This window comes from Hyperoodon ampullatus, assembly GCF_949752795.1.
Source record: "Hyperoodon ampullatus genome assembly, chromosome: 17".
NCBI lineage: Eukaryota > Metazoa > Chordata > Mammalia > Artiodactyla > Ziphiidae > Hyperoodon > Hyperoodon ampullatus.
The window spans coordinates 67783788-67811643 of NC_136930.1; the positions used below are offsets into that span (position 1 = coordinate 67783788).

General features: G+C 43.0%; 1 protein-coding gene across 1 annotated transcript in view; it reads right to left on the reverse strand.

The window, feature by feature from the left end:
- The window catches only part of ASAP1 (ArfGAP with SH3 domain, ankyrin repeat and PH domain 1), a gene marked incomplete at its 3' end in the record, with an annotated part of 309959 nt that overhangs the window by 129691 nt on the left and 152412 nt on the right, over nt 1-27856 (reverse strand). The window contains exon 4 of the mRNA XM_079722229.1: nt 16882-16954. Within this exon, the coding sequence (XP_079578355.1) occupies nt 16882-16954 (73 nt within the window). The remainder of the gene's footprint in view (nt 1-16881; nt 16955-27856) is intronic.

The following is a 27856-nucleotide window of genomic DNA, read 5'->3' on the forward strand; positions in this document are numbered from 1 at the left end:
TAGTTTGCTATATTCTCTTTCCTGGGAGCCTAGCTTCTCTTCCAAGATCTTTATGCAAGTTATCTTCCAGGCCAAGAATCCAGAGAAGCTTGTGTTTATCAGTTTACCCTCATGATCTTAGAGAAATCTTCAGGACAGCCTGAATACATGTATTATTATACTACAGTTATACAACCTAGTCCAAGTTCCCAGTCCACCAAGCTCCATCACAATTCCAGGTCTAGCCTGCCTCTTTCAAGGTCAAATACAAGCGTGACCTCCCAGGCAAGCTTGTCATTCACTCTCAATCTCTTGCAATACATGGGTTCCCAGCCTTATGTAATCTGTTGTTATACACCCAGTCCCCCGCGTTGAGCCTGGCACATAGTTAGTGATCAGTAAAATGCTCACTGCATGTAGTGAATTCTCCTGGAACAAGTCTTCTTTCTTCCTTCAAAAAAGACTCAGCATGGGCCGTGGGACAAGGATGAAAAAACAATGAACTACAACTGCAATAATAAAGCCATGTAATACATGTCATAAATTACAGTGCTGGCATAGAGGGGCAAGTGATTAATTCTTTTATACTATCCTACACATACTTTGTAGCACAAATCACACTTCCACAAATTTAATTCCATTTGTTTTTAAAATTACAAAAATAATTCATACACTACTACAGAGATGTATAAAGATAAAAAGTATTATTTCTTTCCTTTTCTCCAATCATCTCCTTGAAACAAGCAAAGTTAATAATCTGTAGTGTAAACTTTCACTACGCTTAAAAAATACACAAATAAGGATTTCTCCCCTTTTCTCACTTTTAATAAAACAAATGTGGGGCTTCCCTGGTGGTGCAGTGGTTAAGAATCCACCTGCCAATGCAGGGGACATGGGTTCAAGCCCTGGTCCAGGAAGATCCCACATGCCGCGGAGCAACTAAACCCTTGCGCCACAACTACTGAGGCTGCACTGTAGAGCCCGCGAGCCACAACTACTGAGCCCGCAAGCCACAACTACTGAAGTCCGCGCGCCTAGAGCCCGCGCTCTACAACAAGAGAAGCCACCGCAATGAGAAGCCCGCGCTCTGCAACGAAGAGTAGCCCCTGCTCGCCGCAACTAGAGAAAGCCCGCGTGCAGCAACAAAGACCCAACACAGCCAAAAAACAAACAAATAAATAAATAATTAAAAAACAAATGTGGTATTACATATAAGACTCCATGGCTTGCTTTTTTCCTACTGAATAAAGATAGAGAAATTCAGTACAATTAAATCTAATTATTTTAATTGTGATTATATTCCATAATAAACTCTACCACAATTCATGTAACTATCCCTCTACTGAGACACTTCCAATTTTTTGCCACCAAAAACCAGTGCTGCAATAAATATTCTTATACATAAGCTCTTACGTGCTATCACTTTATCTCTGGAAGGATACATTCACAAAAGCAGAACTGTCAAGGGATAGGGTGTACATTTCAAATTTTAATTAATATTGCCATGCTCCTTCTGGAAGAGGTTGGTTGTAGCAAGTCACATCTCCAACAGCAATGCACACATGGAAGGGCGGAGCTCTCTATAAACTCATCAGCACATATATGTCATTCTTCTTTTTTAAAATTTATTTATTTATTTATTTATTTTTGGCTGCATTGGGTCTTCGTTGCTGCATGCGGGCTTTTCTCTAGTTGCAGCGAGTGGGGGCTACTCTTCGTTGCGGTGCACGTGCTTCTCATTGCAGTGGCTTCTCTTGTTGTGGAGCACGCGCTCTACAGTGCAGGCTTCAGTAGTTGTGGCTCGTGGGCTTAGCTGCTCCGCGGCATGTGGGATCTTCCCAGAGCAGGGCTCGGACCCATGTCCCCTGCATTGGCAGGCAGATTCTTAACCACTGCGCCAGCAGGGAAGCCCTGTCATTATTCTTTTTAATTCTTGCCATGTGGATGTGAAAAACTTGACTATAGTAAGCCTGAGTAACTTTCTGTAATTTTATTGTCCATTCACATTTCCTTTTCTGCCTGTTCACACACTTAGCCTCGGTTCCCATTGCTTGTCTTTTCCCTATTTGTAAAAAGACTGTCTTGCATACGGGATGGCAATCTTTGTTGCAAGTATTTTCTCCCATTTGTCTTTTTTTTTTTTGGCCGTGCCGCACGGCTTGCAGGATCCTAGTTCCCCGACCAGGGATCGAACCCAGGCCCTTGGCAGCGAGAGCGCAGATTCCCAACCACTGGACCGCCAGGGAAGTCCCTCCCACTTGTCTTTTAACTTTCTGTATGGTGTCCTCTGCCCTACAGAATATTTGAAATTTCACAGAGTCAAATACACCAGTCTACTCAAAAGACTTTTGGGTTTCCTGCCTTGCTTCTACTCCGAAACCCTTCTAGCGTTCAGTATTTTTTCTAAACATCGAAATCTTTAATCTAAGGCAATTCATCTGTTCACACAGCAGGAAGAAGGGTTCTAATGTTATATAAAGTATGTCCCAAACCTTCTAGTATTTAGTTCAGTTTTATTTTCTTTTTAATATTTAAATACTCAATCTATCAGCAATGGGTGTATTCACATGGCATGAGGAAGAGTTCTAACTTTATTTCCTTTCTGCTGTATGAAAATACATTGCTTATTTAACATGGCCTGTTGTAGGTACCCATTCAATATTGGATACATCAATGAACACATGGTAAAACTTGGATGGGGCAGGTTAGGTTTCATAAGAGACGGTAACTGAGCAGCAACCTGAAGAATAAATAGTTGGTTAACAAGTCAACTTGGGGTAAAGTACCTTCCAGGTAAGAGGTAACGGCCTACCATCAAGGCACCATCAAGTACCCAGGGGTTAAGAAGAGACTAACTTGGGGCCTTGGGTCTCTCCAGAGCTCACCATCTTCAGTCTAGAACCAGGCAGGTGAAGTTTAAACGCACTGCTCTCCGTTCCTGTTCATCGTCATACTGGGGCTCAGATGGCTTTTGCCACACCAATCCATAAAGCCAGCAACACCTACCCTGTGACCCTGAAAACAACCAGTTTTAATTTTACAAGACACTGTGTTATCGGGGGATAAGGGCTGGATTTAGAGTCCAGAGTCTGTTTTTTTCTGAGATACAACATCTACTTGATTGTGAGCAGTTATTTCACATCCCTGGGCCTCTGTTTTCCCATTTGTTCCCACACCCACTCCCTGCACCGGTCTATTGTTAAGATTAAAGGTATCACCCTTGGAGGCAGAAAGCCCTGTGCACATTTTTTTAAATTGCTTTTCTCCATACCACTTTGGTCGATTCACTACTCTGATCTGTCAAGGTCATTTTGAATTTGAATTTGTTCTTTCAAAGTTCTAGCCAAGCTTCTGCAAGAATCTGCCCCAGCCCCTGGGGTGTTATCTGGAAACTCAGCGTGCAGACTCCCATTTCTGCAGCACTGACAAATCCATTAGCTAACAGAACCCCGAGAAAAGATGCCCGCAGAGTTCCACGAGGCTATTACTCAGCATTTAAATGGCACGTGACCATCACTCCATTATAGCAGGAGCAGAAATGTTCCCTATCCTGGCTCCATTATTGAGTCTTCCTAACTGCCAGATCAAATACACATCACACTTTGGTTTGTTGATGGCTTCTGAGGTAATTTCAGATCTGGCCCCTAAAAAAGCTAGAAGGGAGACAAGCAATTCCTCTCCTAGTCTCCCACAGCATGAGTGCCCATAATCCAGTGGAGCCAAGTGTTCTTATAAAAAGATGTACTTTAAAAATATGGCTCCAAAAAAAAATATGGCTTCACATTTTACTGTTAATTCACAAACTTTCATCAAGCACCCATACTGAGATACAAAGATTATTGAGGTCATTATGTTTGTGGCCTTGGGTGCATCCCTTAGTTGTTCTGAGCTTTAGCTTCTTGGTTAATAAATTACGTGGAATTTAGGGGCTCCAAAAGCCCCTAAAGTTGACTGAAAAATTCTGCCTTGCAAGTTTTGTTTTTGCTTTTCATTCAGGAGAAGATCCATTGTTCTCAGATTATAAAGGCACCTATGACCCCAGAAAGTTCAGAATCACAGAGGAAATGTTAGCTGAATCCAAGGACAAAACTTCTCACCCTGGACGGGTGCAGAGAGTCCAGCGAGTTGAAGGAAGGGCACCAGCACACGTGCACAGACGAGATCAAGGGGGCTGGGCTGGCCTCTGGTTTCGGTCCCTGGGGAAAAGCATTACTTGTTGGGTCCCGTGAACGCCCCTTAGGGTATGTATTGTGCATTTTAGGTTGCGAAAGAATCTTCATCTCATTCTATAACCACTAACTCATACACAGACATGGCAGGGATAATCTCTTCTGTTTCCTAGATAATAAAATGAGGTCCTAAGAAATGAAGGGGCTTGCTAAGAAATGCGCAGCTACTTCTAGCCTGGGCAGAGGTCACATCCCAGCTCTCCTGCCCTGGGGCCACTCCTCACTGTGCATGCAGCACAGCAGCAATACAGCAGGACTGTTCTCTCCATCCCAGAACTCCTGGAAAAGGCATCACTCCAAGGGCAGACAAAGAGGAGGAGGAGGTATGCAGAATTACCCATGTGCCCAGTGCCGCCTGAGTGTTAAGTCTGTGATTGAGAATGCACACACACAAAAAAAGAGTTTAAAAGGAAACATGGCCAATTAGTATTTTCTTCTTTTAGCTCATTTGAATTTTTCTACAGCAAACATGTTAATACACATTATACTTCCACATGGGAAAAAAAATCAAAGAGAAAATGCCATTAAAAAAAAATCAGCCCCAGGTGTTCCAAAGTAGCAGCCCCCTGCAAGTCTCCACAGAGAAAAAGTGTATGTTAGATCAATTATCTGAGATGTGGAAGAATACCCTTCTGTTGCCTGTGAATGCAAGCGACAAACTGTCCCTGCAAAGACATCCTCCGACAGCCCCTGAGCGTTCTGTCTTACAGGATTGATTACCAATGAAAAACACTTCAGAATCAAGTGTTGCAACTTGCCTGATTTCCATACCCAAACAGGGTATCAGAAAAATCAATAAGTAGTTATCTTTCAGGGTTAAAGACTCATCGGTTAAAGTCCCTCCAGTCCTGGAAACAGACACGTTAGAATTTTTGTCCACTCCCAAACCACGAATGGAATTCAACTCATGGACGACTGCTTTCTGGAGGTTATCACAGAGCATGGCTGCCGTAAGATAGTGTGTAATGTGAAGAACCGTGATGGAGCTGCTTCACGTGTGATACCCCAGGTGGTCGGAGGAGCGTGTATGAAAAAGGGAGGGTTTAAGCAAACCTGGGGGCAATACCATACACAGAAATAAACCCAAAGACCCCGGCTTTCCTGCAGACTCTGACAGTTTAAGTGAAATATCTTTATACAGGAAAAAACAATTCGAATTTGATGAGCTATATAAACCATCCAAGTGGTCAAAATGCAGTTTGCAACAAAGAGGCAGCAAGGTATAGGCAGACTGCAGAATCTTAACTGCAATGGTCTGTCCAAAGGAGAAAGGTGGTCCTGAAAAGAAACTACAGATAATCATTAACCTGAATCCTTAAACAGTAAATAGGATTAGTGAGAAGGACTGAAAAACACAAATGGGGTTACACATCTGTGCCTTTAATTGATGAGATTTAACTTAGAAGATTTGAAAGAAAAAGAGAGAGAGAGGGCCCCCATTCCACTCAAAGAGCATGTGTCCCTGGAGCGGGAAGACTCATGCCAACGTGCTCTTTACCTGCTCGCAGAGGGCACCTGTCCCTGGGCTAAGGGTGACTGGCTTGAAGATGGTGTGTGTGTGTTTTCAATACCAGGGCTCCTACAGGAATGCCGATACTATGTAAAAACACTGCATGTTATATTTTAAGTGTACTTTACAGGCCATCCAAGGATTTTCAAGGCTTATTTTGACCCCATAGGTTACTTTCCATTCATGCAGACTTTAAAATCTAACCTCAAATAAAGTGTGCCTATAGGTAACTATATTTTACTTTGCAATAAGCTGTAAGCTCAGGAGTGCAGAAATCACTGATTTTTATTACTTGTATTACCTTTTACTTATCCTGTTCATCTTATTACCCACTCCCCTCTCTGGCACTTAATAAACTAAATAAATAAATTTATTCAGTTTTGACTGAATAAATGAAATGCCAATTTTCAACTCCACTAACCTCAGTTGAAGGTATACCTTCAACTCTTCAACTCTTAAGTCACTTGTCATGATCTGTCATCTATTATCTATTTATTTAAGTCCAAATGCCCTAAAACATAGTGACCACCTGTGAGCCAAGAGTGTTCTGTCAATCCCTTCCAGCTATATGTTCAATATGTGCTTAATAAATGAATTGCTCATATATAGTTTTTATAATTAAAGGCCTGCAGCTGATAACGTGACAGAGTAACTTGTACCAGGTTAATGCTCCTGTCAGTTACATTGATAAACGATGAACAAAATATAGAAAATAACAACCATTTGAAGCCACCGGAGAGCAAGCAAAGGCGTGAAGAAACAGGCAGGGATATTACCCTTCAAGGAAGGGAACGATTCTGGGGAAGACCATCTTTAACTGGCTTTTCTCCTGCTGGCAGACCTCAGTCCACGCTGGGCAAGGAGAACAGAACTCCAGCAGAAAGCGGCATTTCACTAAGATGTCAGAGGTCAGGATTGCGTTAGCAGCTGGAAATTGAGTGGGGGAATCTTAGAAAGGTGGAAGTCAGAGAAAGGAGAGCCCGCACATCTGTATATACTCTCCCTTCAAACCCTTAGGATGACCCTGAACTGCATGTGCATGAATGCTATTCCAAGAAGCCCCGTGGAAAACAGCACCTTAGACTGAGCAGGTTTCAGCCACTTCCCAATGCTGAGAAAAGGATGGAATTCAAGTCCTACAAAGTTAGCAGGGCTTGGTAAACACTGTGGGCTGAAGTCCCAGAGCATCATGCCTCAGGAGTGTGGAGCATGGAACAGGACAAAGGGCTATATCCTAGGACTATGAGCAAAACTAAAATAAACTCACCCTAAGATTAGCCTTTTACAGGGCCAGGGTGATGGCGACCACCAGCAACTTCACTGTGTACTAAAATAAACACACTTCATAGAAAGATAACAATCCAGCATCTCTACAACATGTAATTCACCACGTCTACCATGCAAACAGAAACTACTGGACACGCAAAGAAACAGAAGACATGTAGCCAAAAGTCAAGAGAAACAGAACCACAGACAACCCAGATGTTGGATTTAGTATGTAACAACTTCAAAAATAAACATTACAAATATATTCAAGAATCTACAGGAAAAGTTGGACAAAATGGGTGTAGAGATGAAGAACTTCAGAGGAGATAAAAATGCTACAAAAGGACTAAATGGAATCCAAGAACTAAAAACTACAGTATGGAAATAAAAAATTAATTGGGTGAGACTAATAGCAGGCTGAAAAGCAGACTGCAGAAGAAGCAGTAAACTTGAAGACAGGTATGTAGAAATTATCCAAACTGAAACACAAAGAGTATAAAGACCAAAAATAAACAAATAAGAGTCTTAATGACCTGTGGTGACAATATCTAACACAAATGTTAACTGGAATCTCAGAAAGATAAAAGAATATAAGAATAAATAAATAATCTGAAGAAATACTGGCTAAAAATTTTTCCAGTTTTGATTAATTTTTTTGCAATTAACTGTAATTATAATAATTATCATGGATTACTATGCCCCAGTACCACATTAAATATTTTATATATGTTTCCCAATTTTCACAAAGTAGGCACTACTGCCCCATTTTAGGAATGAGAAAACCGAAGCTTGAAGTGGGGTGGAGGGCAAGATGAAGCATCTTGCACTTATCTCCATGGTAGTGGATCTAAGATGACAAACTATGTTTGTCCCTAATCTCTCCCCACGATTTCAGAAAGCCTCAAGCTGATGAGGATGAAGGTAACCACCACCACCACCACCATTATTGGGTCTGAATCACACATGTTATGCTTCACCTCAGTCCAATGAGGTAGAAACTATCTTTCCATTTTCAGAAATGAAGAACCAATTGCTTGAAGTGTTCTCTGTCCACAGGTTCCCTGCCACCAATCAGGGGCTAAATCAGCATTTGATCCCTAACCTGTCTGAATGAACCCACAATAAATTGATGAGGGTGTGCAGCAGGCATGTTCAGCCTAGGTAAGAGAATATATTATTTTAAGGGCATTGTTGTTCATGTATAAATCATGCTAATTACAAAGGACATAGTCATAGGAGTGAGCTTGGAGAAATACTTTCTGGGTAGTCCTAAATTCCAGCTCTAGTTTGTATCTGAAGGAATAAAACTGCTCCTTTTCTAACTGGCCCATCTAGCACTTTCATGCTACGGGATTACTGCTTGTTTCACTTGTCTCTCTTCACATGTGAGGTACTCCAGAGCGGTATGCCCACAAGTTCTGCACCCCACTGAATCCTCAGTACCCCATTCTGGGTCAGCACTCACCTCTGACAGTTAATAATCTGGCAATTCTGGCTCAGCAGCTTTGGGATCATAAAGAACTAAGTTTCAAAACTTGTAGCTACTGACGAGCTGTGTAAGTAATTTAAGCCAGGTTTAAACTTAAGCTTACTAGCTGTGTCAGTAATTTAAACCACGTTCCTTCACCCCTAAATTGGGGATGATAATGTCTTCCATGCAGGACTGTTGAGATGATTAAGTGACAACAGGCACCTGGCATATAGTAGGCACTCAACAAATGGTGGCTATAATTTATTACTTCTATCAAAATTGGACCATTAAGGTACAGAAACATGTTTTTTATAGTCACCTTTAACAGACTTTTTTGCTTTAAAAAACCCCAAACTACTGGTTGTGGAATGAGTGCTCCCAATTTCATTAAAATGGGTCACTTTCTCATGAAGCATGCTCCCATAAATTGCAAGCAAACATTATAAAATATTTACTCATTTTAAAAGTGAGAACACTTATTCCAGACCAGCAAAACGGAGGAAGTGCATACATATGCGCGCACACATGCACCCCAGACAGCCTCTGATTTCAAGTCACAGAGTGTTTGAGCCTTGAATACAAAAACTGTCAATTCCCAAAGAGCCTGGAGTTATAAGATTATTCTGGAAAGAGACTTCAATTTTCTAAAGGCAGTTTAAAAAATCCCTCTGGTTTTATCCCCACATAATTTGAGGAGTAATAATACTCTCTCCTGGATAAGTATACCCCCTTTTGGAAAAGCGTCCTTCCTTGACCATTCTGAAGGAATCCATCATTTTGATTTGTTTTCACCTCTTAAGAAGTAATGATGGATCCACAAGAATGCAAAATGCCTTGAAGGCCCAAAGTAATTTGTTTAGACTTTGCTCAAATCACTACAACCCCCACCAAGAGTATTTACAGTATTTCTATCTAAAGCCTTCTACTTCTGAGGGCTTAGATTTATTTATTTACTTATTTATTTATAACAAACTCACTTTAATTCAAAAAATTTTTTTTAAAAAGATCAGATTTTCATCCACAAACTTGGAAAACAGCAAAAAGGAGAAAATTTTCTAAACACAGACTATGTTCTCTGTATAACTCTTGACATTCTTTCCATTAAAGTTCTAATCTATTTTATCTCTATTCATCCTTGTTAAGAAAACTCTTCTTCCCACTGAAAACCACAGGATTAAAAATACCATTACAATTAAGACTCAACTTAATTACCAACTCTACTTAGAATTCACTTCACACTATACCTTTAAATTTGAAAAAATGTTAACTAAAAAAGTAGCTAAAGTGAAATTACTTGGATGCAAAAACATTCCCTTCCTATCCACTGATGAATTTAGCACTTTACCTTTAAAATCTTAGATTTCATCATATACAATGAGCTATTTCTTAAAATAAATTATCAAAATGAAAATATGGGGTGAACATCACACTTTAATTTTGCTTTAAATAACACAAATGTTCTTGTAAAACCACTCACTACGTAATTCTAACTGAAAATGAAAGGGGAATAAAAGAGAAGGCAGTGAGAAAGCCAAGGGCTTCCTTTCCTGACGTGAAAAGGCTATGGAACCATTTATGACAATCCAGCTGTATTTCAGAAATATCATATACTTGTAATCAAATTATATACCACTGTCATTTTTTTATTCGCTAAAATTAAAGGATTTAAGAATCCAAACTTTCAGACTAACAATGTTACAGAGATTTCTAATGGGCACCATGTGTCACTAATAAGCTAAAATGTATTCCAAATATATCTTGGCATAAATTTTAAGGAAGCCACATAGAGTAATAAATTACACATTTTGATTTGTGCGAAAAAATTTATTATTTTTTCAATCACATTAAAAGCCCCAGTAGCAGGAATATCCTGGGTCTTTACTGCCAAGGAAAAGTGTACGTGTGTGTGTGTTTAGATAATAATAGTATATCTGTTCAAAAAGATTAACGAATTCAACTCAACTAAGTCATTTGATAGAAAAACAAATTTGGTACCCCCATGCTTACAATGAACCACATGACTCTTCCATTTTATAGAAGTATAGTGTGTATCGCTTTCTTTTTCAACAGCACTGAGATGCAGTAAGCTCTTTTTTCTCTAGAGACACACACTGACCTACACTGGACCCACCACATGCATACACATGCCCCTGCTCGCAGGGGCAGAAATCCTATGACTGCCAGTCCTACTTCTACTGTTCTGACCTCAGGTCTCACTCAAAGACGGAGAGCAAGATGTCAGCTAGGGCTGCAGTCACCTGAAGGTTTGGGGCTAGCAGATGCTCTTTAGTCGTGGTTTTGGGCAGAAGATCTCTCTCCACAGGGCTGCTTGAGTGTCCTCACAACATGGTGGCTGGCTTCCTCCAAAACAAATGAAGGGGTTAGGGGGGACCTAGGTGGAAGCCATCTCTTTTATGAACTGGCCTTGGAAATCACACGGCATCACTGCTATTACACTCTCTTCATTAGAGGAGAGTTTTAAGTCTGGCATACATTCAAGGCAAAGAGAATTAGGCTCCCTCTTTTGAAAGAAAAAGTCCCAAAGAATTGCAACATACTTTAAAACCTCTACGATGTTCAAGAAACTACGAGCTGTTTTAAACATATATCAGGGGGAGAGAGGAGGAAGGAGGGAAGGAACACATACACCATGAAAAACTTTCTAAATGACAATATATTTCACAGTTTAATATTGTTAAGACTTCGAAACTTAGAAACAACACAGGAAAACTGAATGGCTTGGAAAATTTCCCCTTGATCCAAGTAGCTCACAGAATTCAGTTTTTTTCTGTTTTTTAAAATCTTCTCATACACAGTGGGGACAAGTAAGAGAAAGAGACAAATTCCCAAAGCCATTTCAAACTAAAGGGCTTGAAGGGAGATAATCTGTTTTTCCAATAAAATTTCTCTTATTATACCATTTACTAATTAATACTGATAAAGCTTATGTGCAAAAATAATAAATACATTTTAAGAGTAAGACCTTTCACCATTCTCCACCATCTTTCAAATCATTCTGGCGAGGTTGGTATCTGGAGGGTGGTTGGTATTCTCAAACTAGAAATATAGAAATGCTTCTTAAATTTCTAAAGAACATCAGATGGGTTTTGTGTCATAAGCACTGTGAGAAAACAAGAAAATTATGAAAACACACTGGGAAACAGATACCAGGGTTCAGCCTCTTGTGGCTTCTTTGGACGAGGCCAAAAGCCCTTGGACGGGAATGACCTGGATTCCACTGAGCATGTATCATGGGAAGATCTGCAACATCACTGTTTTACTCATCTTGCTATTTTTTAAGAATTAAATATCACAGTGCTGCCCACACAAGCTCATCAAAAACCTGGGTATACTGTAATCATTGGTGACTGCAGAAACCCTATCAGGCCCCAGCAGTCACTGAGATCTGAGTTTATCCCCACACTTCCAGGTCACAGGAATGATACCTGCTATTGTGGCCCCTATCTGGGAACCATAAAGTCATCCCATGGATTACACTGCTGGGAGGGTACATGTGATGGATTCATTCATGAATATTCATGACTAGTGAATACTTAACAGCCATTGACAGAAAGCTTCCTGGGGACCCATCCAGCTGATAAGCGGCAATTCATTCCATGCTTGTTGAGCCCTGGCCAAGTGTCAGGTAGAAGCTACACGTCCACAGTAGCTGTGAACAGCAGAGCTGGAGTCCGCTAGGCTCTCCTTCCCTTCCTTGCTAGCTGTGGCACCCTGGACAACACAGTCTGGCTCTTTATGCTTCAGCTTCATCATCTATAAATTGGAGATAATGGTAGACTTACCTCAAAGGCTTGATGGGCTTAACTTAGTACAGCAGGAACACCCAATGAATGTCATGTCCTCCAGAGACATTCCCCTTAGTACCCTCCTCAAACTACATCAGATTTCTTCTTTGTACCCGGGAAGCTTTCCTTCGTAGTACTTGCCAGTTTCTAACTACAGCTACTTTCCAGCTTGATGATCTGATTAACAGCTCTCTCTCCCCCAGGACTGTAAAATTATCATAAAGGCAGAGATTCTGTCTGATTTGTCTAATATACCCAACACCCAGAACAGTAGCATGTAATAGGTGCTCAATAAATATTTGCTAAGCTAATAAACTAGGTTGGCAAATTCACAAAATAATACAAAGATGAACCAGCCCTCATCAAGGAGGTCCCAGGCCACGGATGCAGTCCTCAACTCTAGCTGCATTTAGAGTCACCTGGGGAGTAATACTCTTGTAATCCCACTACTGGACCCTACTCTGGAGCTACTCTTGGAGTGTGAGGGCTCGGGGAATCCCTGTTTTTGTAGTCTAAGAGCTCTTCAGGTGATTTTATTTTATTACTTTATTTTATTTTTAGGTTGTGGGATCTTAGTTCCCCGACCAGGGACTGAACCTGCGCCCTTGGCAGTGAAAGCGTGGAGTCTAACCATTGGACCGCCAGGGAATTCCCTCTTCAGATGATTTTAATGAAAAGCCAGGACTGAGACTCACTGGTCTAATGCAAGAGAGATAGGCTAACAATTACAATACAACGGGATGTGTGCTCTACAGCCACAGAACTTCCTGTGACAATGGAGATACCCTGTGTCTGCACCCCCCAATGTTGTAGCCACAGTCACACATGACTACTGAGGACTCAAAATGTGGCTACTGAGATGGAGAGCCTGAGCTTTAAATTTTATTTTATTTTTATTTTTATTTTTTTTGCGGTACGTGGGCCTCTCACTGTTGTGGCCTCTCCCGTTGCGGAGCACAGGCTCCGGACGCGCAGGCTCAGCGGCCATGGCTCACGGGCCCAGCCGCTCCGCGGCATGTGGGATCTTCCCAGACCGGGGCATGAACCAGTGTCCCCTGCATCGGCAGGCGGACTCTCAACCACTGCGCCACCAGGGAAGCCCTAAATTTTATTTTAATTAATTTAAATTTAAAAAGCCATGTGTGACTGGCTAGTGCAGACCTAGGGCAAAGTACACACAACAACCCTGAATCCAGGTTTCAAAGGGGAAACCTTTGGGGGGGATTCAAAGCCCAGTCAGCTGCGGCCCCCCCAACCACAGGAGAGTATCATCTGGGAGAGGAAATGGCAGCCAAACACTGCACTCACCCCTTCAACTCTCCACCTTACATACACACAGGGACAACCTCTCCCCACTGCCACGTCCAGGACAGCTGGGACCAAGGCAATGCTTTAAAGAAGCACGTCCCCAAGTACAGGAGCCTTTGTGTGAGCTGCTAAATGATGTGGACATGGAGGCCAAGGGAAGAAATGTGTCTTGAGTAAGGACACTTGGAAAAGAAAGTCACATGGAGCCCCGAGCAGAGTAAATACGGCAGCACCTCACAGCTGTAAATCAGAAGTCTCCCTTTGTGACTCACAGGCAGAAACCATAACATTATGGAGAACTGACATTTATTCCTTAGGCAGATAATGGCTCATTAAGCTCTTTCTAAAATCAGACTGGTCCAACAGTATTTGTAGAAAGACTGAATTAATACAGAAAAAGCACCCATGCTATTGACCTACCTGCCATTTTTTCTCATCTACTATACTATGTGTTAAGCATGTACTACGTGGCAGGCAGTGTGTCGGGGGCCTTAAATATTCCCTCATTTTGTCCATACAATACTCTGTAAATTAGATATTATTTTCTCACTTTATGGTGAGGCAATTTAAGATTCATGGAAGTCATTATTTACTTATTTATTTACTTATTTATTTATTTATTTTGGCTGCACCAGGTCTTAGTTGCAGCACGCGGGATCTTCGTTGCGTGCAGCATGAGGACTTCTTCCTCGACCAGGGATCGAACCTGGGCCCCCTGCATTGGGAGTGTGGGGTCTTACATACTGGACCACCAGGGAAGTCCAAGACTCATGCAAATTAAATAATTTACTTTAACAGGTAGTGACAAAGCTAGGATTTAAACTTAGATCTATGCTACGCCTAAGTTTCTTTTTTATAAAGTCTGTCTAGTATTCTATTATATAGATATACTATTGTTTATTTAACAAATCCCCATTTTCTGTTTTACCAAATCACAGTCAATGCTTCAATGAACCTACTTGTATATAGAGCATAACACACACACATACATATAGAGAAGTACATAAATCCTAAGTGTAGCATTTGATGAATTATCAAAAAATGGACTTATCTATGTAATACCCTCCAAATTAAGAAACAGAACAATACCAGCACCTCAGAAGCCCCTTGTGCCATCTTCCAGTTATTTATCCCACTCACATCCCCTATTAAGGGCTACCACCTCATGGGAGTTCATTAGAAGGAAGCTAAGGCATAGGTTATAAGCTAGGTGTATAATCTAGGCCAAGACTTAAAGCACCATTTGGTCACTACATAACCAGGCAAATATCATTTATCTACCTTAATTAGAAGTTAGTGTTTTATTGGATATAAAGAAATTAGAGACAGGTCTCCAGGAACCAGGGTACAAAATGTGTTAATTAGGATCACAGAGTGCCCTAAGCCTGGGGCTTTAATGAAGACAAGAGACAACTGATTCCCAGCTCTGACAAGATGAGGACCAGGAAATACCCTATGATTTTATCACAAGAGTGAGTATAAATGTAAATAAAATATAAAACATATAAAATATGAATGTATTGCATTTACTGAACTGCCATGAGGTGGTAGAACTTTTACAGATATTAACTACTTAAATCCCTTCAACAACCCTGTAATATCACGATCCCCATTTTATTTATTTATTTATTTGTTTGTTTGTTTGTTTGCAGTACACGGGCCTCTCACTGTTGCGGTCTCTCCCGTTGCGGAGCACAGGCTCCGGACGTGCAGGCTCAGCGGCCATGGCTCACGGGCCCAGCCACTCCGTGGCATGTGGGATCTTCCAGGACCGGGGCACGAACCCGTGTCCCCTGCATTGGCAGGCGGACTCTTAACCACTGCACCACCAGAGAAGCCCTTATTTTTTGTAATTTATTTTTTTTAACATCTTTATTGGAGTATAATTGCTTCACGATGGTGTGTTAGTTTCTGCTTTATAACAAAGTGAATCAGTTATACATATATATATGTCCCCATATCTCTTCCCTCTTGCGTCTCCCTCCCTCCCACCCTCCCTATCACACCACTCTAGGTGGTCACAGAGCACCGAGCTGATCTCCCTGTGCTATGCGGCTGCTTCCCACTAGCTATCTACCTTACATTTGGTAGTGTATATATGTCCATGCCGCTCTCTCACTTTGTCCCAGCTTACCCTTCCCTCTCCACACCCTCAAGTCCATTCTCTAGTAGGTCTGTGTCTTTATTCCCATCTTACCCCTAGGTTCTTCATGACCTTTTTTTTTTTTCCTTAGGTTCCATATATATGTGTTAGCATACGGTATTTGTTTTTCTCTTTCTGACTTACTTCACTCTGCATGACAGACTCTAGGTCCATCCACCTCACTACAGATAACTCAATTTCGTTTCTTTTTATGGCTGGGTAATATTCGATCCCCGTTTTAGAGAGAAGATGGAGGTTCAAAAACGTGAAGTAACCAGCTCAAGGTCACGCTGCTGGTTAGAGGGAGAGGAAGGGTGCAAACCCACAAGCATACGACCTCAGGGCGTGCCCTTTCCATTGCACCCCGCTGCCTTCCCTTCCCAGGTGTTCTGTTACAGACAACTGATCTCTTAGAGACCTGACCTCTGGGAAAGCGAGCTGGTATTGCAATGCCAATAACAAAAGATGTGAGTCAGAGACCTTGAAACTCATTTTATGTTTGCAGGCCTCTCCCTCCCTGGGGCGCTGGAACCTACCATTTCTTGTGGTTACCTACTGTTTATCTTAATTTGGTTTATTTCTTCTTATCCACTGACAGCATACTTTTCTCTCCAAGATGACAAAGTCTCTGACCAAAGCTAAAACATTTGGTGACACAGGTTACCTGGCCTGCCCTGAGCCAGATGCAAAGACTCGAGTTGGCAGGTCTGCCCAGGTCTCTCCCTTTAGCCTCGTCCCCACGTGTCCCCTAACTTTCACCCCGCACCTGTCACCAATACGGATTTTCAAATGTGTACAGGTACACTTCCGATGGAAAAGATCCTCGTGTGTTTAACTGAGGCCACTGAATTACAGTCTGACCAACCACACAAAGAGAATTTTACATATCTCCTATGTCACTTGTGGCAAAATTACCTATAACTCTACTTAAGGTTTTCACTGTGTAATAAAACCCACTGCAACTAATGTTTTTCCTTCTTTTTACTTGGGAAGCAGTAACAGGTTTGGACTGACAGAAGAGACAGAAAAAAAGAGAAAAACTGAATTTCTTTGACTTACTTGTTTTTCCATTTGTATCAAGTCTTCCAGAAACTCAGTATCTAACAAATAACAGAAAATACTGCAGACAATATACGTAATTGGTGTTATCTCTGTTGGTAAGTGCTTACCTTGACCGGAATTATATATTGCTTTTACAGACTTCTTAACTTTCTGTAAGGCTGTTCTATCTTGGTCTAGAGCCTAGAAGAGAAAAATGGGGGGGAAAAGATGTTGGAAAACTTGGTAAGTTAAAAAAAAAAAAGGAACTAAATTAAAAGAAAAACTCATTCATAACTGCATTTGTTGTGCTGAGCACTGCAGCAACAGCAAACTGGTATATTTATCAACAACGAACCCCTTCAGAGACACGAAGTGCCCAGGATTTGAGTAGTTATATTTTGGGGATAAATACGGTCATTCCACAAGCTCAACATTGGGTGAAATGGATAAGCTGGTAGTCAGTCGGTAACCTATGCTAAGCTATGCACAGGAAAGAAAATATAAGATACCTAAGATCTGATTCTTTCACTCGGAGAGTTTGCAACCTGGAAAGGGAGAAAGGCCAACATGTGACATGGATGACACCTTCCCAGGGAACAAAACACATCTTATCACCTAATGGTAATTTCAGCCAGAAAGAAAACATTTAAGGGAGTGTGATAAGCAACAGTGACCCCGAAGAGCTTCTCCAGCTTTTAAACTTGAGGATTCTTTTTAGTTAAAAAAAAAATTTTTTTTAATGACATAATGCCGCGTGTATTTAAAAAATTCTGTTTATTAAAAAAGCACAACATGAGAAACGCTACCATGATGCAAGTAATGCTTGTACATGATTTCTCAGGTGATGGATCAACACATCCCCAGTAATCTACAAGGCAGGGGTGAGGGAGCTGTTTCTGGGGGACTGTCACTCCTGATCCTTGACCCAGGTGCTGGATACACAACTGGGTTTCGTTTGTGAAAATTCATCAAACGACACACTTAGGATATGTACTCTTTTCTATGTGTGTATTACACTTCAAAAACAAGTCAATGTACACATACTCATGGCATGCTGACCTAACTTCTCAGAATAAATTCAAGCCCCTCTCTGCTTTCCCAAGGTCCATTCAGAGTCTGGGAACCCCTGGAAGGTGGGTCAAGATTTGGAGGGCAGGAGCAATAGGAGCAATAAAAATAAACTTGTATAATAAAGTTTAAAAACAGTCAATGTGCACTCACATCCTTTACATCATTTAAACCTCAAGACTTCAGATGAGCGAATGGAAGCCCACGGAGGGTAAGTACTTGCTCTCTGCAGGGTACGGGGGGAGCTGCAGGGGGCAAGGTGATGGCAGCAGGCATCTGTTATTCCCCTTCTGCACAACGGGCTTTCCTGCCACCCTAAACATGGGCTTCACTGGGCAGTGCCCCTTTCCTTTGGCTCCTGTTCTCTGAGCACCCATGACTGGCCAGGTGAGCAGGGCCCATGCTGGGCTCAGTCCTGGATTTCTGAGGTTGGGAACCAGGATCATAACATGCAGCCCCTTTCTGATGATGCGAACCTGGGGGCCACCAGGGGTTCTGTTTCTAGCTGTGTGGAAGAGTCTGGCCAGACAGGATGATGTTAACAGAGACGAAGCACCAGAAACAAGAGGTGGAGGGGGTCCTGGTGGCAACTGAGTCCTTGCTCCCAGCTGTCCCCACGTCTATATCACTGCCAACCTTCCTGTAGACTGAGTACGTGGGACAATAAATTCCTTTTGTCAGAAGCTAGTTGAACTTGGGATTCTATCACTTGCAACCACAAGTCCTAAGTAACACAAGAACTAAAGTTTACTGAGCACTTACTATACCAGGCATAAGCTCGTAGAGAAGATGTACCAAATAGATATCTTATCTCTTTGAGTTACATCTTTACAAAAATCCTGTGAAGTAGCATCTATATTTTTCAGATAAGGAAACGTGATAGGCCTTCAATAAATATCTGTAGGGAGGGAGGGAGGGAGGGAGGGAGGGAAATATTTACTAACTTGCTCAAAGTCACAAAGCCAGAAAGTGCTAAAATCCCATTTTACACTAATGTCTCCCGAATCCCAAATCTAATGGGACGCTGGGATAAAGACCAGCGTTTTGCAGGCTGTGGGTTAACACTATTTCTACCTTGCTCATCACTCACTTTCCACCTCCACAACTTTTTTCACAGCCACGTCCCATCTGCACTTCTTTTTAATTAACATTTTTCTTTAAATTCATCACATCGGGCTTCCCTGGTGGCGCAGTGGTTGAGAGTCCGCCTACCGATGCAGGGGACGCGGGTTCGTGCCCCGGTCCGGGAAGATCCCACATGCCGCGGAGCAGCTGGGCCCGTGAGCCATGGCCGTTGAGCCTGCGCGTCCGGAGCCTGTGCTCCGCAACGGGAGAGGCCACGGCAGTGAGAGGCCTGTGTACTGCAAAAAAAAAAAAAAAAAAAAAAAAAACCCAAAAACAAAAAACAAAATTCATTCACATCTTTTTAAAAAATTTAAATACACTCTAAAGAGCTGGCTCACTCAACATTCATAGAAGATACCCTAAAAATGACTATGTGCCTCTAACTACATAAAATGCTCGCCTGTTCACTACCTCAAATCACCTCATCTAAGATATGCCAGTGACTGCATATCACATTTAAGGAAACAATGTTTTATGACACAGCTCCAGAGGAAGAGACAAAGTTTGAGTAATTTCAAAGATCTGAGGTTCGTACGTCAGAGGAAAGAAGGAAGATCACTAACATTTTAATAAATGCTTAGTCATCAAGGTGCCGAGATTTACTTAGATTATTTCACTTAATTCTTACAAAAACCCTATGAAATAAGTACTATTACCGGATTCATTTTATAGATGAGGAAACAGAGGCTTAGAAAGTGTAACTTGCCCAGTGGCAGAGTAGGAATTTGAACCCAGTTCTTCACAGTAAAACTCCACCTCCAAATCGCTACCCAGTTCTGCATTCCAATGGTATCTGTGAAGAACTGAAACTAAAAGCAGTCTCATCTTAAGGGGGCAATATCCACGAGTTTTCAGAGGCAAATCTGTGTTCAGAAACTGCAAGACATTTAGGTTGCTAGGAGACTGGGAGGGAAAGACAGTAATGCAAATAAGTGCAAATAAGCACTCATTTTAAGAGATGGGATCCAAAGGGTTTATCCTTTGCTGAACCGCTTTTGTGGTAAGGATATTTTAAAAAATAATTCTAGTAACAGCCACCATTTATTTTTTATATACATATTTCTGCCATCTTTTTTTCTGATGAAAACCCCTGGGCTTTAGAGAAGCGAAACAACCTGCCAGGTGTCACATATCAGGTAAGAGAAGAACCAGCTTATGCTTTTTCAAACAAGCCACCTAAAAATCCATTGCAGAAGGCATGCTCATGTTTCTCCTAGATCTTATGATTTTTTAATAATTTTCGAGAAAGGAGAAAAGATCTCCTTCTGGAAGAAAATAACCTATCAGCTCAGCTTTGGGGAGTGATGACCACTGAAGGATGATTCTACTGGTAGAGAAACTAATGAGTGGGCTTTAATGTCCATGCACATTTAGAGTTAATGACTCCAAATGAGCAAAGGGCTGGAAAAGATTTCAGTCATAACATTTTATGAGACCAGTTATCTGCTTCCTTTTTGCAGGAGGGAAAGTCTCAGAAATTTATGTTGAATTTTTACCCACCTGTCTATAGAACTAATAGGATGTAAGGTTCAGGCACTTACTTCTAAAGGTTATTAATGACATCCGCATTAGACAGCTACAGCCACCATTGTGTCCGTGTGACACTTCTCTTTTTACACTCTACTATTTGGCCACGGGCAAAAAGCAGCTGAGTAAAATGCAGTTTTAAGAACTCTGTGTTTAAGAGAGCCAGGGAACACTGTCCTTCAATCAAACAACGCTCCCTCCAGAAAGAACAGGTCTGAATATGCTACAGAGCGCCATTCTCTCGACAGCCAGACAAAAGATGCAGTGACATCTTTTGAAATGTCCTATATGTAAAACTACATAAAGCTAAGAGAAAAGTGGCAGATGAATGGGCTACAAAATTATCCTACCTCTCAACCCATTAAAAGTTGTTAAAATATGTGCCTGCGTTTCTAAGTATGCATCTGAAGGTGAACAACTCAAAAGCGTATGCGTTTGTGAGAGGAGACAGGGAGGGGAAGGCGGATGAATGAACCAAGACAGGAACCCAGGAGAATATGCTGGTCTCTAACAGTCAAGTAACACCTCCCCCATCTAGAACTTTGCAATACAGCAGCTTCCCCTTCTCTGCATTACTAAAGAGCAGGGGCGTTAACCTAGAAAAGCACTTCCCATCTTTATATGCAGACATATTACTTTTATTTCATGCACAGTCCTAACAAGCTTGGGCGTCTGAATACACAGAGAAGATACAGGGTCCTGCAAATTAGAGAGAGATTGCTGGAGAAACCACACCAACAGAAGCTGGCCACCAGAGGATTCAGAAAGATCATACAAACTGGACATAAGAATGAAAAAAATTCCTTAAGAATCAGAGGCCATTCAGGGTAGGACATGGAACCTTTCATACCACACCAGGCCGAGCAGCATCCCTGGGTCACAGCGGAGTGCAAACAACACATGTTCTCAGAGATGCACAGGCATCCAGCCATGTCTGTTTCAAGCACAGGGCATCTGCACTAGCTGATCCCTCTGCCTGGAACTCTCGTCCCTAACCTCTCCAGATGATGGGCTCTTTCTTCTTACCCAGGCCTCAGAATAAAAGCCTCTTCCTCCGAAAGGCCTTTTATGGTCAACCTAAAGCAGCACACCCTCCTGCTTCCCCGTCACTCTCTCATATACCTCACACTAGATATTCCAGGGCACTACACAGCCCGAAATGATCCTGTTCATGATCTGTTTACCATCATGGTATTTATCTCCCTCCACTGTAAGAATGAAAGCTCTATGGAGACAGGGGCCCTGCAGAACCTGTTCATGGCTGAATTCCCATTCTCGGTGCTTGGCAGATGGCACATGTTCAAAAAATGTTTATGAAATGAAGTAACAAACGATGAAGAAATTAATTCCTCAGTATTCTCAGCTCCGCAAATAGGAAAGGATGCAATGCAAGACTTGCCTTACAAATGGCTGAATAAAGTTCTGAATTCAGAAAACATGGCCCCCTGTAATTCCTCCCCTGATTGCTTTGAACAGCCAAAGTTTAAATGTATGTGTTAAAATAAATGTGTGTGGGGGCTTCCCTGGTGGCGCAGTGGTTGAGAGTCCGCCTGCCGATGCAGGGGACACGGGTTCGTGCCCTGGTCCGGGAGGATCCCGCATGCCGCAGAGCGGCTGGGCCCGTGAGCCATGGCCGCTGAGCCTGCGAGTCCGGAGCCTGTGCTCCGCAACGGGAGAGGCCGCAACAGTGAGGGGCCCACATACCGCAAAAAAAAATAAATAAAATAATAAATAAAAAAATAAATGTGTGTGTGACACATGTATGAGGGATATGACCACACAGTACCATGAGTAATGGTTTAACACGACAGACAGAACTTACACATTTTAAGTTAGTTTTGTACCTTAGAATAGTTATTCTGGCAACTTCCTTAAAAACCATTTTATTAGAATATAGTACACCTACGTTAAATGAGCAGTGGCAATATGGCTGTTAATGTTAAGATTTTCGATTTCAGAATTACTTTCTAAGGCTAGGCACCTTCTTTGCAATATACGCAAATGGGAAAAATGTGTCTTATTTTAGGTAGATTTGATTTTTGAAAATAAGCACGAGTCTTTGGTGCTAAATCTTATGAGTATACCTACAGAAAAAGGAAACAGTGGATAACAATAAAATAATAGCACAGAATTTCTTACCGACATGGCCGGGTAGACACCTCCCACCTTCCAGGGATGCTGAGCATTAAGTAGATTATGTACCTGGATGTGGCTGGCACAAAGCCTTGCACAGAGCAGGTGCTCAAAAACTGCCAGCATCATTACCCTCGCCTCTGAAGGCGCTTCCAAGAGAGAGATTCCTGAAACATTCGGAGCAGTGACAGCAAAACATCTCTGAAGCAAGTGCTCCTACTAGCAAAGTGATTTCTTCAATGAAAAGAATTTTTACTCACTTGGGGGAAAAAAGGGAGTGTTTCCATTTTTATTATTTTAATAGTCATATTCAGAGAGGTAATTTCAAAAATGCACTTCAATAGAAGCATTTGTCCCATAATCACCACAAAGCGAATGCTCTTCTTCTGTGTAATTCCTGTAATAGGGCAATCAAGGGAAGACTACGTTGGCCTAATTTTGGTTCAGAGCCTGACTGCTTCAGCCTTCAGCTTGTTGAGCAATCCCTCTACCTTTTGGAGAGGAGGGAGATGCCTAACTAACATTCTCATAAACTCATTGAGGACGAAACAGTGATACAAGCTCTCATGCAGCCTCACAGCCAAATCAATACGTTATTTATCCATCACAAGACCCCATATACTAGAATCTATGTGTATAATTGTAATGGGAATCAGGTTATGAGCCCAGAGAGTAATCCTATGGGATAATGAAGGGCACTGTGAATAAAGGAGCCAGAAGGGAGAGTGATCTTGTTATTGCCTCAAAAAAGAGGAGGGTTCGGGCAATCCATGCAAGTGAGTTTCTGTTCTGAGGATCAAACTTGGGTTTTTATAACATTTGCTCACTTATTCATCCATTATCTGTGCCTGGCACATAGTGGACCCTACTCTGGGCCAGGCACTGGCCTAAGTGTGAAAATCCATACTCCATGTGCCTTGCTTCCCCAGCTGCGTGTCCCCCACTTCTACCTGCTACAGCAAAACAACAACAACAAAACCCTTCACTAGGATCCGTGGGAAGCTTGGTACTGCTTTTGGTAAGACTGATGAAGGAAGTTATTCAAAAAATATTAATCCTCGCTACCCTGGGGTTTTAGCCACACTTCCCAAATCATTCCACTCTTTACCTTGTATTTTAGGGGTTTAGTACCTGTGTCTCTTCCCTTACTCAGTCACCTAAAAGTTCTCCAAGGATGATACTTATGTTTGTTTCTTTCTTCACATAGAAGATGCTAAGTAAGAACTGAACGAACACACACACACACACACACACACACACACACACACACACACACGGAAGGAAGGATGAACAAGAATCCACTGTTCTTAGAATAAAACCCAGGTCCTCATTACTGCCAGCCAGGCCCCATGTGATCCAGCCCTCTGACTTCTGTTGCCACACTCCCCACTCCTCATATCTAAGCCACACCTGCAGTCTTTCTGCACCCACTAGCTGGCATCCACCTGAGAGCTTCTGCAACTGCTAACGTTTCTGCTGAAATCCTCTTCTCAGAACTCTTCCCCAGATCTAAAGGGGCCTGGCCTGCTTGTGTGTGCTCTTTCTCTCTCTCTCTCTTTTTTTTTCCCCAGCATTCAGCTCAAATGCTGGAAGCACAGCCCCCATTCATCTGAGGAATGGAAGTATGGGGCACTGAGAAGCATCCTGTGTGTAAGCTATACAACAACAGCAGCAGCACAGAATACCTGCAAGCAGGAAGCAGGACATGGCAACAGCAGCTCGTATGAAAGGAAGAAGTAAAGATGTTATCGTTTGTTAGTTTCAAGATTAATAGTAGGATGAAGCTGCTATGCAAGGGGAAATGATCAACCTAAAATAAAATCTGATTTGCATAATGCAGCCCAAAAATGGAAAGTTGACAGGTCATCCACAGAAACAGGTTTTAAGCTTTTTATCTGTGCTATTTTAGACTATTAAAAGTGTCCTTAAGATTCAGATTCTTCCTATATTCTCTGATTTCCATCAGAAACTTTCAACGTCCTCTACTCTACCTGTAGCTCCCTGTAGCTGAATGGCTGCATGAGGGGGAATGTGACCCACAGGCAGCAAAGATCTGCAGGTGCTACCTACTCAGGGTTTGGGCCCCACTTGGTAAGTCACTTCACAGTTCAGATCTGCAGCAAAGATTCAATGTACCACTTTCAGCAATACTTCCTGAATGATTCTAAGGACCGTTCCATGCAAGAAACCGCCACCAACCTATCAACTTTCCAAGCCAAAGAAAAGATATTGCATAAAACTGTGACTCACAGAAGTCCCCTTCCCTGTGGAGGCATAAGTTACCCCTTAGATGTGCACGCATCTTGAGAGCATGGACTATGCTAGGCCCAGAGTGGTGGCTCAATAAATGCGAGTCAATTGAATCTGCCTCTATGTTGAAAGCATCTAGAATTAAAGGTGTACAGAATAGCACTGGAACTCACAGAATGCTGTTTATTTCTCATGCATTATTTATTTTCAAAACTTAAGCGTTTCCTACAATCCCTCACTGCCATATTCAAGACTTTTTGCTAAACCATTCCGATTCTTGCACTGATGTCGGGACGAGCAGTGTGAACCGGGAAAGTGGAACGGGTCGGTCCCCTTTAAGACCCTTAAAGCCAAACCTGCCACCACAAAGCACAGCCACCTCACACATTTTGTAACCTACTTGAAGGGCTAAGCCCAGTCTTGCTTCTCTCTGTGAAGCTCCATCTCTGCACCTAACGGCTAGAGTCCTTGCTGGTCCCACACGGTCTGGCACTGCTACCACAGGGGGCCCCCCAGTCCCACGGGCTCACTGACATCCCAGCATTCAACCACCACTTATTAGCCTTTGCCTCTGGTGTGCATCCCGGCCCTGAAAGCAGCAGGGCCTGGCTCTGGAGCCAGGCACCACGTCGAGAAGTGGACGCCTCTGTTAAGAGCTTGGGCTGACGCCAGGGAGGCCTTGTATCACTTCCTACTGGCTCCGTGGGACCTGCTCAGGTGAGTCATCCTGTGACACCCATGCCGTCCTCACCCGATACCGGCGCAGACAGTGTTCCCTTCTCGCCTCCTTCCCCTCAAACTGTCCTTAGAGCCGTATACTGGCCCATTCTCACCTCCCTTCTCCCTCACATTGATGATGATGGGAGGAGGAGGAGGATAAAAATAACAGAAACGTGTTTTATACAGATTATCTTATTTAATCCTCGCAGTAACCTATAAGGACATTTCTGTTACCCACATTTTACAGAGAAGGAGACTGAAGCTCAGGATCGCCCTGGATCCTGCAGCTAGTCAGAGACAGAGCCAAGATTCAAGCCCAGCTCTTCCTGACCCTCAACCAAGTATTCGTAAGCATCGTGCTCACCCACCTTCCAACCTGACACAGTGGGGTGCAGAGAATGGAGGCACCTTTAAAAGACAAAATCAGCCAAGGATTCGCTCATCAGGCCATGAGACAAACAACTTCAAAAACCTTTCCCTTCCCAATCTAGGGGTTCTCTGTGAAGAAGCCAAAGAGTAACTGAAATCAGCACTTTGCTTGAGAACCCAAGGTTGCTCTTTAAGGAGGGGGAGGGGACAAAAGCAAAGTGGGAGGAGGTCCTCGCAGGGGCTGTGCCACCTGAACTGCCCACCAGCCGCTTCACGTGGGTCCATCTGCTGACCAAACACTGTGCTCGGCGTGGCAGCAGTGAGTCGAATCCACAGAGAGGGTCTCCACTCGGCTTCAGTTGCACCCGGGCAACTGCAGTGCAGTCTTCATGGACTTCACTCAGAGCTAGACTGGAGGCTGGGTGCGATTTTCCCTAACACTGATTGCCGGCATGTGCATCCCCACTCGGAAAACAGGTGTAAGATCAGTAACTAATCACAACAGCACATGGAGATGCGCAGGCTTGTGAAAGCTTCTAGGTGCGCCTTAAAACATCGGTGACTGAAAAACACCACTGAGAGTGACTGGTAGGAAAATCCTCGAAAAGAATCGGTGGGCTTATCCTTGGGGTCAGCCAAGCAAATAGGAGCTCATTTTAAAAAGAGGGACAGCTTCTCCACTTGGTACTTCTAAGCCGGCTCTGGTCCACAGGGAGGTCACTTTCGTCCCTGCTGAGCAATGTGAGGGTCACAGAGAGGAACATCCCGAGATGGGGCGCATCCAGCCACAGATACGCGCTCCTCCTCCACAGGCCACGGTCCATACTAGAGGTGGGGACACTGGGCAAAGACTAGACAGTTCTCTTCTTCAAGGAGGGAAAGACAGGAGACAACAGGGTGCACACCAACGTTTCTGAAAGCAGAGAGGCCTGGTGTTCAGAAGCACCAGGGAGGTCAGGCGGCCAAAGCACGTGGCCACGTGGAGGATAAAGTGACAGATCACGCAGGGACTAGAGGCCACGCCAAGGAGTCTGGGTTTTATTCTGAAGGCAAAGGTTAGTCCAAGAACGAGGCGATTACTCCTGAACTTCAGAAAAACGACTCTGGCTGATGTGCTGGGAACGGAAGGTAAAAGAGCGAGACCAGAAGGCAAGAGCCAACTGGCTGGGTATTTCACAAACAGAACTTCTCTTAGGTCCTTCTGCTGTGGCTCAGTCCACTTCTTCTTCTAGGATCACACCCCATATTTAAGGCTTCCTCCAAAATCCTCCTCCCCGCTCCACACCCACTCAGTACCTGGGCGGATGGCAGCAAGACACTCAGCTGGACCCGAGAGGCCAGGAAACCCTGCCAGCCCCACCTCTGCAGCAGTTCTTAAATCCATCCCCAGGGCTCCTGCCTGACTTCAGGACTGGATCATGCCCCAGGAAGACGGAGGAGCCTTTCTAAACTATGAATGTGACCGCGTCACTCTCGTGCGCTAAGACCTAGAGACTCAGAAAGCCCTCTCCGCCTCACCCGACACGGCTTCCGCAGACTCCCTTCTGCAGCATGCCAACCTGCGTCTCTCCCACCTTTCACTCTACATTCCTGGTAGTCCAGATACATGGTGCCCAAACGTACTAAGCACCTGTCTGGCCTCTGTGACTCTGGAGATGCCAATTCCAATAGCTACAATTCTCTCCTTTCTCAAAAATACTTATGCCTTTTGCCTTTTCTTCACCATCTTCACCATCTTACAAACGCACGCTCAGCCTTTAAGACTGAGTTTGTCATCTCTGTTAAACCTTCCCCTTCCCTCTGAGAAAGAATCTCTTCATCCTGTAGTGCTGTGAGAGCACTTATCATAATGACTTTGCCCCTTACACTTCTATCTCCAACAAAAGGCAGCTATTAATCCTTCAAGATACT